Source organism: Daphnia pulicaria, chromosome 6 (assembly GCF_021234035.1).
Source record: "Daphnia pulicaria isolate SC F1-1A chromosome 6, SC_F0-13Bv2, whole genome shotgun sequence".
NCBI classification, from domain to species: Eukaryota; Metazoa; Arthropoda; class Branchiopoda; order Diplostraca; family Daphniidae; genus Daphnia; species Daphnia pulicaria.
The window spans coordinates 10048882-10068145 of NC_060918.1; the positions used below are offsets into that span (position 1 = coordinate 10048882).

Consider the following 19264-nt stretch of genomic DNA (forward strand, 5'->3'; position numbering starts at 1 on the left):
GGGGAAAAAAACACTGGTCGCTATGCGCATGATTATATTTTTGTATCGGCTTTTACACAAATTCAAGGCACTAACACTATTAGTTACATTTTTGATGAGGTATGTTAAGAATTTGAGGACAATAATTTCAAGAAAAAAATTTATAATAAACTAAACCTGTCAAAATGCATATCTCCAACAGAATGATGACAATTAGGACAAGCTTATTAGTCATAGCAACACGAGACATTGACTTAAGGATTCTTCTACTTCTTCCCAGCTCTGCATCCGTTTCAGTCAATCTATCTCTTGTACGAACAAGCACTTCTCTTTGTTGACTTAATTCTTGAATAACTCCAGTGCCAATCTCTTCACTTTCTAAAGCAACCTGAGTAGTTCTGTAGAGGCTCTGTGATGTTCTTTCCAGAACTGCAGTTCCTTGGCGAACAGTTGTTTGAAGAGCATTATCAATGCCCCGGTTTTGGCTAAATGCAGCAGTGGATTGGTTTTCCAACAGTGTTCCTCTTGATGAGGCCAGAGACATTTCTGCTTGCTTGGAAGATTTTATCAATAGAGCAAGTTTGGAACAGGTGTCCTGATGTCTTCGTACTCTGAAGTTGGATGATAAAAAAAAAAACATTAGTTGAAATCTTACATGTATTGTTTGCTGTGTATACTTAAGACATTCACATTTTTACCTGCCAATCATGTCCATCCTAAAAGAGCCAGGAGCTGCTCTAGCTTCAGCTTCCATTTCAAATATTGCTTGTCTAGCTTCATCTAGTCCTCTTTCGACATCGGCAATAACTTGCTTTTTTTCTTCGCCAAAACATTGTTCTAGCTTACCGGAACACTTTTTTTGCAGAATTTCGAGCAAAACTTGTACATCTTCATCCAGAGTTTCAAATTTCTCTGAGCTCATTTCTGTTTCTTGTAGTTCAAAGCACAATTCTGAACCTATTTGAGCACTACATACGATACCTTGCTATCAGGGCGAAGACAAGGAATGAATTGTAGACTTAACGTATAAAACACCATCTGACAAAACATTGAAGACAGCGCCACAAACGGCGAGAATTAGCATTTCCATGACATTTACATTTAACAGCTAATTATTAAGATAAATTAAACACATTTCAGCCTGCAGAAGGTTTATTCAGATGTCACAGAAAAAACGTCATACAGGCACAGGTTCAATGATGTCACTCATTCCTTCTTATTTTTCTTCCCCTTTGCTTTCTTTGCTTTCGATCCCTTATCAGCAGCTGATTCGGGAACAGAAGCTTCTTCTAATGGGGTAGCTTCAACGGGAGCAGCAAGAACCTTTTCCAACGGCTTCACTTCAGGGACAGCAATCGGTGTTGGGGCAGGGACGACTGGTGGCGATTTTCCCTTTACGGGAGTAGCGACTGGTGTTACCACCTTAACTACAGGTTCAGGGATGGTAACGATTGGCGGAGATGGTTCCTTAGCTGGAGCTTGGGCAGTCTTCACCTCAACAACGGACGCGGGTGTTACATCCATCGGTTCTACTTGCAAATCCTTTTCAGCCGTCTTGGATTTCTTGCTTTTCTTTGTTTCTGGTGGTGTTGGCTTAGGGGTTTCAACAGGAAGAGGTTGAGTTGGTTTGACATCTTGGACCGGTGCTTGAACGGGCGCTTCTTCTTTCGGCTTTTCAACAGGTAAATTTGGTACGGGTACTACTGACTGTAGAATGGATATACAAATTAGAACTTAACCTATTTTCCAAATCAGATTCTCACTACGATGGACAACTCACCAAAAACATCTGTTGATTAGCTCAATAAACCATGCTGTGTGCGCTCACTCGCAGGCTAGGCAGCTACCTTCTTGGTAGCACTCGCCTATACATGTTAAACAATGTCGCATGCATTAAGTTACGTTCACATGCGGTAATACAATTTTAACAATTAAAGAAATCAAACGAAAAACTATCTAAGACATACAAACATTCACAGAAAACAAAATTACCTCGCGCTTCTTCTCGAGCAAAGCAGTCTTGCTCTTCTTCCGGGCCTCAGCAACAGCAGCGGCAGACTTCTTAATCACGGCGGAGTACGGGTTCAACTTCATCAATGCTCTCATGTTGGTAAGAGGATTGCGCTTAACGGATGCACGACGGATCATCTTCCTGTAATTTAAATTGTATCGATTAGTCATCTTTGCACCAGACAGTATCATTTTGAATGATAAACTGCGTTCAGATTAATTTTCTAATCACAAGGATTCATAACCCAATGCTCTAAATGTGGTTTTCATCATTAATTAATTAATAATAAAGATTAAAAAGAAGACTTGCCTTGGTCGTCTGATAACCTTCTGGATTTCATCAGACTTCAACAAACGAGACAAATCTGTGCCGGTCATGATGGGCTGAGGCAAGTTGTAGTTGCTCTTCAGCTTAGACTTCTGACGCCATGTACCGTAGAGGGCGTTCAAGCGTTGGAAAGCAGACTCGGTCCAGATGCAGAAACGACCAACATGACCACCAGGAGCAAGCTTCATGAGGTTCAGTTTGTTTACCGAAATCATAGAAACTCCGGGGATGTTACGGAAAGCCTTGGTCAAACCCTGATCCCTGCCATAGATGACCAGAGGACCCAATTTGCTGGTACGGCGACGGTTGCGCATCTTACCCTTACCTGCGCGGAAACGCCTGGTCTTGTAAACCTGTAAGAAATCAGATTAATTAGACGGTGTTCACACATAAAATCATTCATGACTCAGATTTTGTTCAGAGCTCTAAGGTGAAATCATTTACTCATAAACACAGACCAAGAAGCAACTCATCATTTTCCCGTGATAATTATACATAAATATCTAGAAACAAACCTTCTGGACATCAGTCCATGCGCGAAGACGGCGCAACAACACGACGGCCTGTTTGGTTTTTTTGTATTCTTGAACCTTGTCCGACACAACCAAAGGCATCTCCGGGACATCATTGATCAAGTGACCTGAATGTAGAAACATTTTAGTTCTAATTCAAAATGACCTTATTTACTACTATCATTGTATGGATCAGGGACTCATGGTATGACTTCATGCTTGTCAGAAACACAGGAAACACATATTCATCATGCTAGTATGGAACCGTGCAATGATGATCTTGGCTCATATTTACCTTTAGACATCACCAAAGACGGAATACCCGAAGCAGCGACGGCCGAGCACAATGCAAAACGTTTCTGGTTAACGTTGATCTTGCGATGCCAACGGCGCCAGATCTTGGTGGGGGCAAACATACGTCCACCACGACACATGTTACCATAGGCACCCTGACCGGAGCGATGGGTACCACCTCCTCGGACACGGGGAATACGAGCCACAGCACGACCAGTACCCCATGATTCAGCACTTGTCTGATGACCTGTAATAGGAAAGAAGAAGATTAACAATCACACCATTACATGTATGTATGAAGTTTGTCCGGTTGCCCAACCCCTCACTTTAAGAAAACAAAGCGAGAAAGGCCTCAGGGACTCGCTTTAGTGTTGCACACTGCACAAGAAGAGTCTTGACGTACAATTACTCCTGCATTTCAATGCTGTGTGCTATATAATTAGCATACAAGTTACCTGCTTTCTCGCTGACACAATAAGGGTGACGACGATTCATTGACATTTGTTGTTGAACAAAGCTGACAATATCTGGCCTAATGGGAGCCCTGAAGATTGCAGGGAGCTGGATGCTGGTTCCAGAGGCCTCAGCCTTCTCATTGTAAACGGTAATCAACGGCCTCGCGACCACCTTACTCTGTAAAAGAAAATGGATAAACAAATTAGGTTTAAGATTTTCAAGAGACAACACTTGAATTGACACAAACTTTAAACTAGATGTACCAATTAACCAAAACATAACAATAAACCAAGAACGACGTTGAATAACACAGAAAAACAGCAAGAGCCCATTTGACACGAGGACGAAACCACGCTGTGGGTAACATTTTACTCCCAAACTTTCGCCATAGATTAACAAGAAAATGGCTTAGAAAAATTTACGCACGCAAGAATCTTCTTAAAACACGTTTCTCCCGTTAATCTTTTTACTTACAATTCGTAAATTAATGTATGGTAAAACTAGTAAAATGTTTGAAGAACCCCATGCTTACCATCTTGGTAGATAGTCCTGACCGGGTAAAAAGGCGAATGAAAGAGACCCACAGTAATGGCGACAAAGAGGAAGTCTACAATGTTGCCGGCATACTTTGAGAATTGCCGCCCTCTACGTTCCGTTTTTGACTTGATTAATTACTTGAAAAATTACACATTATTCACTGAACTGATTCACTGTTTAATTAAAAAAATTATGGAGTTTCAATTGATGATTTCAAACATTTTAATGGAGTGATTAGTTATTAAATTTTTAATATTGTTTATTTGTTTCACAATGCAACGGTGTCCAAAACATTATTGAATAAAATTTAATAATTTATTTTCATATTTTATTCATTTAAAGAAAGTTAGTGATCTTTATTCATTAACAAAAAGTAAGTTTATGAATAATTAGACATAATGAAAATCAATTACTAAAACTGTGGTCTGTGGCTCATATTTATTAATCCAGCAGAAAATCTGACAATCTTGCCGACAACAAGCAGTTTGACACAAATCACAAAATGCCGATTCCGTCAACAAACATTTCCACGCCGAACGAAAGGATTTTGGTTGACGATTTACCATACGTTGACCAAGAATATGGAGATCCAACTCTACGAGAAGCGGTAAGCCAAACTTATACATTGCGAACTTTGAAATATTTGAATCGCTTCGAATTGAGGCTTGGAGATTCTTGTGTTAGCCTAGTCATCTCTAACATCAGTACATTATTGTACTAGACCATAGTACTGTATGTTGCTGAGAACTCTCGCTCTTGTCCAATAGTTGTTTAATGAGAGTAATTTCTTTCTATCAGGCACTTGCATTGGTTGATGAAGAGACACGAAGATATAGACCAACCAAAAACTACCTAGAACATCTTCCTCCACTTGAGCTGTCAGCATTTGAAGTAAGAACTGTTTGCATGGAAATAATGATAGGAGTGTGTAATAATTATGGAAATTATCATGTTCATAGACTCCTTTGATGAAGACTGAATTTGAGCGACTGTCTCAAAAGAAACCAATGGATGTTTTGAGCATGAAACGATACGAACTCCCACCCCCATCTGCTGGTCGTCTAAATGATCTTCAAGCATGGATAGAGTGTGTTGATAATTCAATGGCTCAATTAGAACATCAAACAACAAGGTTTGTTTTCTAAAAAAAAACTTTTATAGCAACCATAAATTTAAAAAAATTTCAATTAAAAAACAGGATTTTGAACTTGGAATTAATGTCAGAGTATGGTTGTGAATCATGGAGAATTTATAACACTGTATTGTCCCAGATGATCCAACAATCTCAGAAGCATCTTCAGGAATTTAAGTATGATTTCAGTAAAGTAGACGCCATATTGCAAAATACACTATTATATTTTTCTTTACAGGAAACAAATCCAAGATGTCAATTGGGCTAGAAAAAAAGATCAGACAGAGGTTGGAGACAAAATGAAACATTTGGAAGCCACTTGGTTTGGTTTGATCACTAAAAACTACGAAATCGAACTCGCGTGTGCAGAAATTGAGAGACAGTTAGCTTCACTTAATGAAGGAAATTCAATGTAAACCTATTTTATCGAATTCGGATAATACACTGCAACAGGAAATTGATTCATCCGAGATTTTCAGTAAGTAACAACCAAAAAGATTTGGTTGTAAGGAAACAAAACAAAAATAGTATAAAGTCATGATTTTTCAGATTAGCTTGTCTTATAAATGGTAAGTAGCACGTTCTGATTTTATATATCACACAATTGAAAACGAGAAGAAGCGTATGAGTACAGCAAAGCGTAATTCAGAGAAGGATCAAAAAGGGTAAGATCATAGGGAAGTCTCACTTGGGGCTGAACTTAAAGGTAAAGGGCGGACGGAAGACTCATCTTCCAGCACCATAACTCGTTGCTTTAGGACGCGAACCTGATAATCACATGACATTTTTATGTCGGTTACACTTGATAAGTCATAATTTTTCTCTATATACCTGCATTGCATGTCTTTCCGACATGTTGACCATTTGCTGCTCTAGTCTTTTTAATCGAGATTGGTACTTTTTCTTAGTCCTCTCAAGAAGTTGGACCAACGTCCTGAAAATTAGTTTACGGATATTACATATTTGTTGAAAACGTAACGTATTGTAAGTTAAGCATTTAAAGATATCTTACGCGTTGGCTTTCTTAACATCGCTAACTAGTTCAGCCGACTGCTGACTACGGATTTCTGCACTTGAAGTGACGCGTTCAAGGGCTCCCGTCAACTCTTGGATTTTCAATTGGAGTCGCTTTTCTCGAACTGTTAATTCGTCTCCATCAGCTCCTTCAATTGAGGACAGAGGCTTTTCGCCTGATGCATCTGTGTTGGATCCCTATCAGTGAAAAGTGTGTTTAAGTAACCTAAATCATTCTCGATTTCAATATCCAAAAAACCTACGCCTGTGTTAAGACTTCGAAGTTGAGCGGCAGTTGCTTGTTGTTGGGCTTCATGAGTAGCCCGCTCTTTTTCAAGAATATAAACCTGAGTTCGAAGTCGTGAACGTTCTTCTCTCATGGCCATCAATTCCTAGAGAAACGATAGGATTAAATCTATTTTTACTCATTTATACAAAAGCAGATGTTCACCTGCATGATGACGGCCATCTCTAGATCAATTTTCCGAGCTTCAGCCAAAGGTAAGACTTCTTTAGGCAAAGGATCAACCAAAACTGACTCCAGGGGGAGCGAAACTTGCTGAACTGTGTTTTCCAAGCTTGATCTATCACCTAGAAAAGATAATGAGAAAATGATTTCAATTTGCTTAAGTAAGCCTGGGCACAAAATATGTTACCTTTCAACCGGCCGATTATATCTCGTACTTTCCTTTCTGTGGGCTCCAGAGTACAAGCCGGATTGGATCCCGATCCTGAACCACTCTCCGCTCCACTTGAGGTAGAGCTTGTTGTGCTAAAAGATAGACAAGAAACAAATGGAATAAGAAAAATATAAGTCCTGAAGACCGGCAATTTCTTATTTTTTGAAGTACTTAGTGTGTCTTCCCGTGTCCTCCCAATTGTCTCGTTCACGATCGTATTTTGACAGGAGGGATCGAGCAAGATTCTCAGCCGAACGCCTGCGCTCTGTAGCACGTTTCCAAAGCACACTAAGATCTTTACTATTGCCACCTGATTCCGTTTCCCAAGCGGTTCCACTACGGCCAGTCAACCCTAGCCCTGCCACTTGGCAGTTTGCCAATAGAAGAGACATTTCGCTTTCTACTAAGGCAGCTAGAACTTCAAATGCTTCTGAAACTCTATCGGCTCTTTCAAGTGCCATGCGTAACGCCATGCAATTTGATTCGTATTTGCCTGCATGAATAAACACAAATAAAAAATAGAAAAATCTATTTCAGCATTTCTTTTATCGAATATACCAAGCAGCACTGCGAGACGTTCGCCCAAAGCTCGAGACTCGGCAAGTGTCATCGAAAGCACGTCATTTTGAGCTCGCAAATGCTCAGAGCGGCTAGCCAACCGTTCGACTTCCAGTTCCAATTCATTGACACGTACAGACTCGGCTCCGGATGCGTGATGTGCCTCGCCTTGAACAGAATCTTGGTGAACGGAGCAAACCAACTGCTCAGCCACTCGAGCATCGCGTATCTAGAAATTATAAACAATAAAGACAAAGGCTTTACGTAATGGAGAGAGAGAACCACGTAAAGCTTCGAAACAAACAAAAAAATATGATAAAGGCGGAAACTCTTTTAAGGGTGCAAAGTTATAGCCTTCATGGAAGCGGATTGTCTATCTTTTAAGGGAAGAAACTTATGATAAACTTTGTGCGATAGTTGAAAGGTAAACAGGTCCAAAGAAAAGCCTCGTGAATTAAGAATAGAGAAAACATTTTGTTGGCTTCCAATACTGGACATGGCCTCTGGCAGACAAAAAACAATGGGAGTGCCTGTGACTTTCGCACTAAAGAAGATTACGAAATGGCAAGATCCGGAATGTGGGCAGTCTCGAACTCGAAGCAGTGGGCTTTCTCCTTATTCTCATCTGAATTTACTGACACATCAATCACAAACACAGACAGACATGTCTTACCCCAAAACTGGCGATTTGAGATCCGGTCAAGAGTTTTTCCCGGCCGTCTAGTCGTCTAATGCGCACCCGTTCAGCAACCTTGCAAACTGGACCTTCTTCCACAACAACGGGACTGGATACGCGACTTGATACCAACCGCTGGTGGATGGGGCTGCCTTGGAGGCTTGAGAGAGCTCCCATACTCGCTGCCGCCGAAAGAGGTAGAGGCCGAGGTTGTTGGCTCATTTCCAGCTGTCGCCTTAGTTCATCACGCTCCATGCGCAGGGCGTCCACAATTCCGTGAGCCTGGTTCAAATCTTGGCCGAGTCGTAGAATTTCCACTTTCAGTTCTTTGTTTTCTGAGCTGAAAGCGGTCAAAGGATCAGCGATCGGAGCGGAAGCTTCTTTGGCAGCGGAAGAAAGGAATTGATCAAGATTCTCTCCGGCCTGAACTGCTTTCGCGTCAAGATCATCTTCGCCCGCCTGGTTCGCTTCACCTGCTGGCCCGGCGCCATCTTCATCTGCATGAAAGAATGCGAATATTATAGGAGAGTACAAAGAAACACGCTCGTTCGTCGTCACGTCAGGCACTTCTTGTTAAATGTGTCATTTCTTCTACTTGATTGTTTGACAACTCGCCAAGTGCCTCTTCCGAAGAAGTGTAACACTGAATCACTAATCAGCGACATTTAAGCTGTTGCCCAGACCCAATCTCGCTTTCATTGCGGGCGATCTTCATTTGATCTCAAATTAAGCATTCTTGGCCAGAACTACAGGACTTAATTGTGGCGTTGATTGCGGCCTTCAGACATCTGAAAGGCGGAATCTTATTGGTTACTAGTGCCAAGTCTCATCTCCCCCCCCCCCCTCCACCCCCGCCGACAGTTTTTACAGAGTAGACGAAACCCCCTTTCATGTTTCGATCAATAAGTCATTTCTAAGACTAGCTCTTCATTATGTTATGATCCATACCGGAAGAGCTGGCACCAAAAGAGAGGTCGCTACTGCAGCTGCTGGATGCAGCAGCTTCTGGTTCTTCTTCAGTTACATCTTGTCCATCCCTGAGCAAGCTATAGCCAACTTCTTCTGCCCGCTTGTTCCGATTAGTTGCCTCAGGCTTGACATCAGTCGGGCGTTCGACAAAGCCTTTGACTTCTGGATCGGACCTTTTCATTTTACTTTCCTCCTCGCGGTCATTGTCGACGTCATCATCTTCCTCTGCTTCTTCTTCATCTTCGTCGTCTTCCGTTTCCTCTTCTTCTCCTTCTTCCTTGATGACGCTGTAATTCAACAACGGAACAAATGATTGATGACATCTCAGCAGAAAATACCATTCTTCTTACTTGTACTGCTGTCGGTTTAATTTCCGCGTCAGCTCGGCGATAACGCTGTGCAATTCCGTCAGCCTTTCTTCGTACTGCGTCGATTGACGTTCCAACCGTTCCTCGCTCTCCTGCACCAATCGCAATCGCTCCAACTGAAAGAAGCCGAAATAAGAACATGAACAACATGATAGAATTCGCTTTGGCAGCGACAAAGGAAGAACAAGGAGGCACGATAATACCTGTGTTTTGGCCAGGGCTTGTTCGAGCGTATCTCGATCTTGAGCGGCCCTTTGGAGTCGGGCGTGCAGTTCCGATATCTCTCCACGGAGTGAACCTAGTGCGGCCAGGTGTAGCTAAAAGAAAAAAGTACATCAACAAACCATCCATCAGGGGACGAACCGTCAAAGACCAAGCAACATTCCGCTGAAGTAACGCGACGTGAAATCTAGCTCACGATGGCAAAACTCAAAGGCGCAAGGGCGTTTACAGATTTCCCTTTCTCGTGACTGTGTTTCTCCCGAGCTCAATAGCCCCGTCCACACGTCGAGTACATCAAGGAGATAAGTTTTATAAATAGAGAGAGAGAAGGGAGAAAACTTTTGACGCGTTACACGCGCGGTCATGAAAACACCACGGAAACTATTTAGGAAAAAAAGGGGGGATTTTCCGTACATCTTAGCAAATGATGTCGATGCAAGGTTTAACAAAATTTTACTTTCCAATTGGCAACTGCTTGCAAGTCACCTGTTTCGAACGAAACAAATCCTACACTTCCCCGTTATATTAGGGGAAAGAAATAAAATGTTTTATTGTTTGCTCTCCCGAACGACGAACGGATGCTGGAACAAATGCTAAAAAACCACGTCACCGTTTCGTGTCGTTTCCAAAGCCAGACAGCTCAGAAACATGCATTAAATCGGAAGCCCGCCAGCTGAGTCAACATGACTTCTCTCTCTGGCATGCAAGAGATAGGAAATTTGTTTTCAATTTGAGTTGCCTTCCGGCATAGGGGAAGGCGGTAATCGGGTACGCTTGCGCTGAAGAGGCACGGCCGCAATCTCATAACTGACTGCATAGAAACTAGATTGATGATCAAGCAAAGGAAACTGAACCCACAGATAATTCAGATATGATTACTATTTATTCTGAAATCAAAGCTTGAAGCTGTCAACAAACAGTTATATACTCTTATACTTGAAACTAAACATTCCGAATTCTTCTTCATTCGTCATTCTATCAGTCGGTTTAAGCGTTTGTCATGTTTTTAAAAACAAAACCAAATGAGAGCACGCACTCCAAGAAGCAAAAAGCACTTAAGAACTGTTTGTAATAATCAGCTGCCAGTTTACTTTCCTATTCGGTGGCGACTGAAAGTTCGTCGCACTCACCCTAGTCGGAGAAACTAAAATGAGTCGATCAGGGGGAAGGAAATATACACCATCTGGAACATATAGCTCGTGTTGTCACGTCGCTTCACGCGTTTTCTCTAGTCTAATAACCGCCAGGTTCTCTCTAAATGACTCTCCACGGAGTTTCTTTCAACTGTCAGACGATCGAAAGAAATAATGAGGCCAATCAACGAATGCCCCAGCGAGATGAACCAGCAGGCGTGGAATTGAGAGAGATACGAGGAAAAGAAAAAGAAAAAAAAAAAAAAAACAGACTGTAAATCTAATAAAACCTAGTAGTTAAATGAATTAACGGCTGAGAAACCTCGACTTCACTTCTGAGAAAACGACCGGATATTGGAAGAGCGTGTCCTACATAATATCTATCGTCGGTAGAAGTTGGGTTTCTTTATTCTTCGTAATGCATTTCACTTTGTAGAAAGGGAACCGCTGACGGATTCTTTTTCGAATGTTTACCTATTTTTAAAACACTCTTTTGGGGTATTCTATTCCCAAAATAAATAGTAAACAAGAAATGAAAACGAATAAGAAGGAAATAGGAAAAAAAAAGAGGATTTGCTCGCCATCGATCGTTGTTGACGCCGGTTTCTGGCCTGTGTATACCTATCGATCCAGTTCATTCAAAAGCGCATACATCCCAACATCCGCCCACACACACAGAGCTCCTCCCAGGGCTGAAAACATTTTTGCACTCGTGCAAGTCGATAATCCGCACAGCGGTCTATGGCGGAATAGAACGCATCCGAATGATGACGAACACACTGCGGTAGCCTTTTTTCTTGCCTACGTTGTAAATGGGCGTTACATGTCGCGTCTAGGAAACCACGCGGAAAAAGTAAGAAAAAAAACATGGATCAGGAGGATGACATTCCACTCAAGTCACGGTCGAGCTGGCTTGAAATCGACTTCTCAACGAGGGAGGACAAAATCTAATCTGGGCAGAATCCTCCTTCTACGAAAGAAAAGCTTACGGAGCACGGAGGTGTGATTTTATCGATAGCTGCTGCCAAAAACAGTCAATATTTATACGCTTCCAGTGTAAGTCAACTGTCCATCTCTCCATCAGGTGAAAACATAAATACAGGATCTATTTCGAGTCGGGATGCATTTTTAAGCCCACAACTTTGAATTTCTCCTCCAACAGTAAAGAGACAACAATGCCATACATTCTGAAAGACTTTTTTCTTTTTCGTGTGGAGGTCGCCTAGAAATAGAACCCGACGACAAACGATGCAAGATAGTTATGTCGTCTTTTTTCGGGGTTCGGTTGTTCCCCCTCATTTCACTGCAAAGAAAAACCTCCCGAATATCAACGCAGAGTGATTTGATTGATTCAATTGTTTATCTCCAAAATGTTTCTGGAATTGCGTCTACTGAGGTTGGAAGAATTTGGATCAATAAGGTCGACACTGCAATGCGATAGTCGGACAGTTTCAAATTTTTTTCCCCGGCATGAAAAGCCGTCCGAACGGATTTTATTCAAGGGAACTCAATCTCTTTCCATCTGCGAGATGAATCGGCCATGTTTGTTTGTTTAGTTTTCCCTTTTTTTGGCCGTGGTGATGAATACAACTCTAAGAAGTGCTGTTCAACAACATCGTGAATTATTTTTGCGCCGAGTCGAGCGTGAATAGCATGTCCGATGAATGCTCTAGATTGTATCCTCAATTGGCATATGGAAATGCGAGAAAAAAGAAAAACGACTACGAGCGCACACTTTTATACGAATAGTTTTCAAAGATCTTGCCATTGGTATCCATTGTATGCGATCAATCGTCAGATAAGTGACTCCTTTTTTTTTGCTAAAAGGCACGAGGGTACGAACGATAACAAAAAATCAATAGCACGAGTCTCACAAACCCAAAAGTGTCAATTCAATACAATCAGATGTATTGCAAAAGTGAAAGCTATCTCATTCCCAGTTCTCCCCCCCTCCCCAAAAAAAGCCTCATCCTTCCACTTTGATTCATGTCGACGTTTTTAAGTGTTAATCGAACAGCATTAACGATCCCAGCGCATCCCCCTCCTCAGTGCAAAATGTCTTTCTCAATTAGCTAGAGTGGTTCTGATCGATCCGCCAAGTAGTGGTGAAAATCTCATGTCGACTTGCCTTTTACAATTAATTAAAATACTTACATTGCATGGTACTAAGTCGCTGACGTTTTTTAATTTTGGATGTTTCGACATTTTTCCCGAAAAAAGTTGAAATTTTTTTGCGGTAATTTAACAGTTTGCATCACGGAAATGGCAATAGTGGAAGATCCATTTTCCGGCAAATCATCGGGGAAAAAAAAACTGAGTAGATCCAAAAACCGGAAATGGTAACAAACGTGACACTTTCAGTTTCCAGTTGGAAGAGAAAAAGAAAACACCCTGCGTTCACAACATATGTAGAAACTAGATACAGTAGGATGACGGGAGGGAATTTGTGTGAACAGGCTGGGCGTTTCGCTCACGACAGACTGAGTAACCTGGTACTCCTCGGGAAAACACCTCGTCCAGTACGGAATAACCTCCCCCTCCTATTTTACCCAGCTCGGTAACACGAAATTCAGTGGCGACAAGGGAGCCAGCGACAGCTATCGGAGTTCCCAGTAAACAACATCGCTTACCTTGTTAGCTATTTCCAATATCTGGCTAGGATTGGCAGTGAGGGAAACTCCTGCCGCTTCAATCAGCTTGTAAAGAGCATTTGGTTCTGGGCTCAAGTCTCGAGCTCCACTGTCGAATTCCCAGCTTTCGTGTCGAAGCGAAGTAGCACCTAAGCTGTGCTCACTGCTGGTAGGCAAATGAATGTCTGCACTGTACAAACCTATTTAATGAATAAAATAAATCAACCATTCAAAAACACAAAAACTTTGGAACATTTGAATAACTACCAGATAGATCATTTGCATTAATCCAACCACCAGGCGGAGGGAGGTTTGCATCTCCACTGTGAACCCTCAAGGCTTCAATTTCTGTTCTGTGGGACAAACGGCATTGAAGAAACTGTTCATATGAAACTTTTCCTTGGGTATCGGCACCCATCTGTTGCATAAGGTCACTAACATTGATGGCACCCTCCAAACCCAATTCTTGCAGGGCACTAATTAAATCTTGACTATAGTAAGATAAAAGCTGGTTAGATCTGGTTCCCAGATATTAACAGAATAATTCAAACTATACCTGTCTATATAGCCATCGCCATCAGCATCACACACTGCAAATAACCTTCTCACTCTCTCTTCCTCACTTATTGATTCAGCTTCACTATTGGTGTCTCCACAGTTGGAGCCCATGTCAAAAGCGTTCTGATTCCGAACTTGTTCTGTCGCTTTATCGTGATCCATAATATGTTGAGTTCACGACTCTCAAGGACCCCGTGCGCCCACTTGAACAACGAGCCAGTAATAAACAAGCTAGCCTACGATAATGAACTAGCATAATAAGCTCGAGGCGAAGGACGATTTTCTAATCAAAGCCGCAAGGAGTCCACATTCCAGGCTATGACGATAGAAGCACAATGAACGGCGTGTTCCAATTAAAACAAGGGCCACAGGAGTACACCATACACTTTCAATTATTGTCAAAATAATAATAACGAGAAAAAAAAAATGCTGTTTGGTTTTCTCTTTAGCTGGTTGTTGCATTTGCAGGCGTTGCCGCAGTTTAAAAATAAGATTTCATATAACTCGAAGTTGAACTTTAATTCAAATGTTAATTGAATATCAATTTGAAAGCATAATTTTATGCCCATCAAGTTAGTTCGGATTTTGAAATAAATTTTAATAAATATAATCCTTTTTTTATATGTTGATGTTGTTTGAGTCTAGCAGACGAAAAAGATTCTCGTAATTTCTGGATTCGTGTGTCTTTATCACAAGTTTTCATCGTTTAATTTTAAAGTACTATAAAACTATAGAAAATGGGTTTATTCGGTATTGGATGCCAGCTTCTTTCTGGCCTGTCTAGGTTAGTTTCATTGTATGTAATACGTTGCTAATACTGATCTTATTTGATTTCTTATAATAGATTGGCAATTCAACCTGCATGTGGAGTAGCAGCGGTTTTTAACCAGACCAGATCAATCAGCCTTACCACAGCTCTTTGTAATGTACGATGCCATTTTCCTCGCCCAAGTGAAATCAAGCGAATTAAGAGGCACGGTTGGAAAACACGCCTATCAACCCTTGAAGGTCGCAAAACTTTAATGAGACGAATCCTTAAAGGCAGACATGTATTAAGTCATTAAAAATGTTTGGAGTAGTACACAATTTAAACAGAAATAAACCAATTTATTTACAAAAACATAACAGTACAGCATGCAATTAATATTAGGTTTACAGACGGTGGCATAGAGAGGTAAGCAATGTTTTCTGTGTGTTTTCTAACTACATTTAATGTTACAAAAGACTCTTTTAGGAAATATGTTTTGATTGTCTCATGCTGGAAATTTTTCGGCTCAGCTCTGCAGTAATATGTCCCTGCATCAGAAAGCTTCACAAAACCAATATTCAGTTCTGCTTTGATCTCTGTTGTTCCCTCAGCTTGACTGCTGATGACTTGTGATCCAGCGGTTCTGTTGAGATATATTTTGAATTATTCTTTTATTTTATAATTTATAAATAATCGTTGTTGTTGCATACTTGGAGTTAAATTTCAAGTTTCCGCGCCACCAAGTCAGATCAATATTCTTTCCATGTAGCCCATCATCATGGAGGATGACTGAACATGTTAAAACCAGATTACTTCCTTCGATGGCCGTCCGTTCTTGACTGTTGCCAGCAATCTTCAGTGACATTTTGGGTATCCTTCCAGTACTTGCAGATGTCGACACTGGTAATGAAGGTACACTCGGCGAGTCTTTCAAATCTTGTTCTTGATAGAAATAAAAGAACAACTACATGTCACATAGTTTCAAATTGAAGCAGATTAATTATATTTACCCAAAACTACAAGAACAACCGTGTGACTCTGTTTTGGCTCTGTGTTCACTTGGCATTGATAGAAACCCTCATCGGAAGATCGGACAGGTGAAATCTGTAATGTAAAGCATAGCTTAGCCGTTATCAGATCTTGCTACGCGTTGATGAATCTAAAGAATCTTCGCATTCGTAAAGAAATACCACCGCGACACTTTTTTTCAAAAGAACTCAGCCTTTCCTTTCATACAAATTCCCAATGCGTCATATCTTGCACAATTTCATTGACGCTGGAATTCCACATGCAATTCTAAATCGGTGTTGCGTGACGCAATCCGATTTCATTTAATATTTTACAATCAACTGCTAGAATGGAAAAGTTGAGTGTCGAGGGTTCGCCTTCTATGCTTAAATTCACAATGAATGTCCATGATATTTTTAGAACTAATAAGTCTTTAAAACAAGCAGCAAAAGTGCTCGTACAATACATTACTTGCAATCCCCATAGGGCCGAAGACGAAGGATGGAGAGATGCCACTCTCGTGTCGCTGTTGTAAAACGACACAACAATTTTGTTATGACGAGGACGGAAGCTTGCGTTTATTTTTGGAAATCAAATACCTTGTGTAAACGTGATCACCGGAAATGAGAATGGCCAAATCTTTTTGTCTTATCCACGAAACCTGGAAAAAAAAAAAGAATAAGAAACTGGTTACAGCTAGAAACAGGAATCTTCATTAGAGAACTAATGACTAACAAGTGCGCATCTTTCATGCCTGTCATTGTTTGAGGTTTGTTATTCGTATGACTAAGACTAGACTCAACTGTTTTATCTCCTAAATGTGGGGCAATGCAAGGCATCACAGCTTTATCCCCTTCACGAACAGTGACGTTCAATGCTGGACCTAGCACAAGTTGCGTTCGCGTGTACAAACTGGGCATCGGTGAAGGGATGGACTCGACGACAGCGGCTGAAATTTCTGTCGATAAAAATATAGGAAAAAAAGAACGTTAAGTTTTGAAAACAAATAAACGGATCTGAATCGTTCCCGTACAAACATCTCGTTAAGATCAACATCCGCAGCGGCCCACACAACAGTGGAAACACTTTTACCGCTTGTTGTTGACGCGTTTCTGATTGAGTTGGCCAGCAAAAAGACGCTCGTCAATTTCTCGAAATAGAAAATGCCGTGAATCACGTTAGTACGATGAACGATCCCATTATGCGACTCCTTTTGGTTTCCTTCCCCTATAGTCTGAATCCGTCTTGCCTTTGTTACGCGGATTAATTCCAAACGGCTCACTCGCCACTTCATGATTGGAGAACTGCGCCATTGAATTTATTTAGTTGGACAGTGAGATAATAAACCCCTGAAGTCTTTTCTTTCGCAGTTCTTACATTTTAGTGTTGCCAACAACGTGGTCAGGGATGTTTATTGTCGAGGGTCCTGTCCTCCCACGAGACCGTTAAGCGCGATCGAATGACTCCCGTGAAGTTCTTAGAAAGTTCCTTTGAACGTCGAAAAGGATCCGCTTTGTTATTGCCATGAGACTGTTGCTTTGGCGTCGGGGAAATCAACGAGTCGCGCTTGCGACGCCTAAAAATAGAGAGCTAGCCACGCTAGTGATTCTTATCGCGTCCCTAATCAAAAGGGAAGACGAACAATCGGACTGAAATAGAGAAAGAGACAGAGCGAATAGTGGCTTCTTTGACAATGGCAGGAAGGAAGGAAGGAATCCCATAAATATTCCTCGCTTCTCCAAGAGAGATGATGTCTATACAGTAGTGTCAAAACGTAGAAATAAGTGAACCCGCTCGTCCGCGTCGCCTTGACAGGGAGACGCGTGAACTCGAGCGAGACCATTACGGGTATCAACAACGTTGGCCGGGACTTGCGCGCAAGAGACAGTATTAGATGAAGGAAGACAAGCTGAAAATAAAACCCGCTCGCTGCACATTATCCCTCCCTACAACACACACAGAGAAAGCAGGTTTCTCGGTCAACGAGCTTCTTTAGCTGAGAGAGAATCTATGACTTTTAGGCACCCAATTACCCGAACAAATTTGCCCAATACGTTGGCCTCCACCACCAGCAGCCGACCACCGTGCCCTGAAGTTTGTTTGCTCAAGTTCCAACAACATTTCCTAACCCGTCGGGAGGGGATTTGACGTACATTGTGTATATGATGATGTTAGTATAATGACAAGACTTGTTTATTTTTGAAACGTTTTTCTTCTTTCGTTTTCCGAGAATGCATCTAAACAAAAGGTTCTGTATAGGTCTATATCCAAACTTCCGAATCCTGTCGGGGGTTTGATAACATACCGAAGTCATAAGTCAAACCAAATTAGCGAAGCGGACATAAAAACGTCTAACCAAACTGTGCCTCCAATAATTACTACGTCCCGCTTAATTTTGGAACTGCGGATTCTTCGAGTTTCATCAGTTTCTTTTATTAAAACGTCTAAAAAATGTTATCCAAGCAACACTCGTGACACCAAAAATTAAAAATTAGTTAGACCCGTCGCTTGCGTGTTCAACAACAAGGGTAACAGGAAAGATTAAGAAAAAATCTCTTAGTCACTCAACACCCTGAAGGTCGGTATGAAAATGTTTGGATTTCGCTTCGAGCCTGACAATGATGTCTAACTTGGCAGTCACGCTTAAAAGCGTGCGGAGAAGTGGGAGAGGCTCGGCGCGACGTTGAATTATTATCAACACCTTAAGGCACCAAGTTTCTTTTTACAGAACAAAATTTCGCACCCTTGTGCGATGCAGTGGCGCAAACAAAAAATGGTCCAGTTCCAAGGCACGGTCTTGTCACGCAAGACATAATATATGCAGGAGCGGTTGATACATTAGTTGAGAAACCAAGAAGAAACGCTAGCTAAATCTGATCCAATTAAATTTTATCGGTAAGCTTTCCTTTCAATTTCTGGGTTCTAACTTACAATCCTTTTAAAAATGCAAATAACCACTGTCCATTCCGCAATCGCTTATTTAATACAATCTGACACTAATCAAATGAATGAAAAATTCACTTACCATCATTGTGAAGTGAATTCCGTGTCGAAGAAGCGGCGACCATCCCGATCCATAACGAAACCAGCGAGGTGAGTAATTGTATGATCGGCGTCATTAGCGGAACTTCAAGTACATGGTGATTCAAGTCGATTTCACCGAACCTAACCACTGGAGGAAATATTAATGCGTCAGTCACAAGTCACAACATCCAAGTCCTTGTTGAAGTGTGCTCTAGTGGATTAGTAAGGGACTGTCTGGATCGCCTTGGAGATGCAGAAGAACCGTCGTCCGCGTAGTCAACCGAGTGGGGAGGATAAGAAATGGGCGAGCAGACCGACCTGTGTAGAGACGTGTAGCACAAATGAAGAAAACATTTTAAAACCGTCGCCAAGGCCGTGCTCGCCGTATAATTGGCAGAAGGAGGTGCTAGGAAATGGGCGGTGCGTCA

General features: G+C 41.5%; 4 protein-coding genes across 4 annotated transcripts; 1 reads left to right on the forward strand and 3 right to left on the reverse strand.

Moving 5' to 3' along the window:
* Positions 1-17: 17 nt before the first annotated feature.
* Positions 18-1020, reverse strand: LOC124343330 (vesicle transport through interaction with t-SNAREs homolog 1B-like). The gene is made up of 2 exons (XM_046796647.1): positions 678-1020; positions 18-590 (listed from the first exon to the last, which is right to left on the reverse strand). The coding sequence occupies exons 1-2, from the start codon at positions 899-901 to the stop codon at positions 128-130; spliced, it is 687 nt and encodes a 228-aa protein (XP_046652603.1). The 5' UTR covers positions 902-1020; the 3' UTR covers positions 18-127.
* A 93-nt stretch (positions 1021-1113) lies between these two features.
* On the reverse strand, positions 1114-14233 carry LOC124343374. Its single transcript, XM_046796710.1, has 22 exons — positions 14055-14233; positions 13766-13989; positions 13499-13698; positions 9717-9830; positions 9496-9629; positions 9125-9432; positions 8174-8673; positions 7501-7729; positions 7114-7435; positions 6919-7034; positions 6714-6853; positions 6526-6654; positions 6261-6460; positions 6080-6182; positions 5937-6015; positions 4680-4711; positions 3579-3756; positions 3125-3370; positions 2833-2957; positions 2300-2670; positions 1972-2131; positions 1114-1686 (listed from the first exon to the last, which is right to left on the reverse strand). The coding sequence occupies exons 1-22, from the start codon at positions 14216-14218 to the stop codon at positions 1186-1188; spliced, it is 4575 nt and encodes a 1524-aa protein (XP_046652666.1). The 5' UTR covers positions 14219-14233; the 3' UTR covers positions 1114-1185.
* On the forward strand, positions 4408-5709 carry LOC124343335 (pre-mRNA-splicing factor SPF27-like). Its single transcript, XM_046796651.1, has 6 exons — positions 4408-4489; positions 4567-4723; positions 4915-5007; positions 5076-5248; positions 5315-5425; positions 5487-5709. Exons 2-6 carry the CDS (start codon positions 4619-4621, stop codon positions 5662-5664), a joined length of 660 nt encoding a protein of 219 aa, XP_046652607.1. The 5' UTR covers positions 4408-4489; positions 4567-4618; the 3' UTR covers positions 5665-5709.
* An 857-nt stretch (positions 14234-15090) lies between the features above and the next one.
* Positions 15091-19248, reverse strand: LOC124343301 (hemicentin-2-like). Its single transcript, XM_046796594.1, has 7 exons — positions 18838-19248; positions 16616-16770; positions 16412-16473; positions 16284-16338; positions 15815-15908; positions 15515-15746; positions 15091-15447 (listed from the first exon to the last, which is right to left on the reverse strand). Exons 1-7 carry the CDS (start codon positions 18929-18931, stop codon positions 15168-15170), a joined length of 972 nt encoding a protein of 323 aa, XP_046652550.1. The 5' UTR covers positions 18932-19248; the 3' UTR covers positions 15091-15167.
* Between the last annotated feature and the right edge of the window lie 16 nt (positions 19249-19264).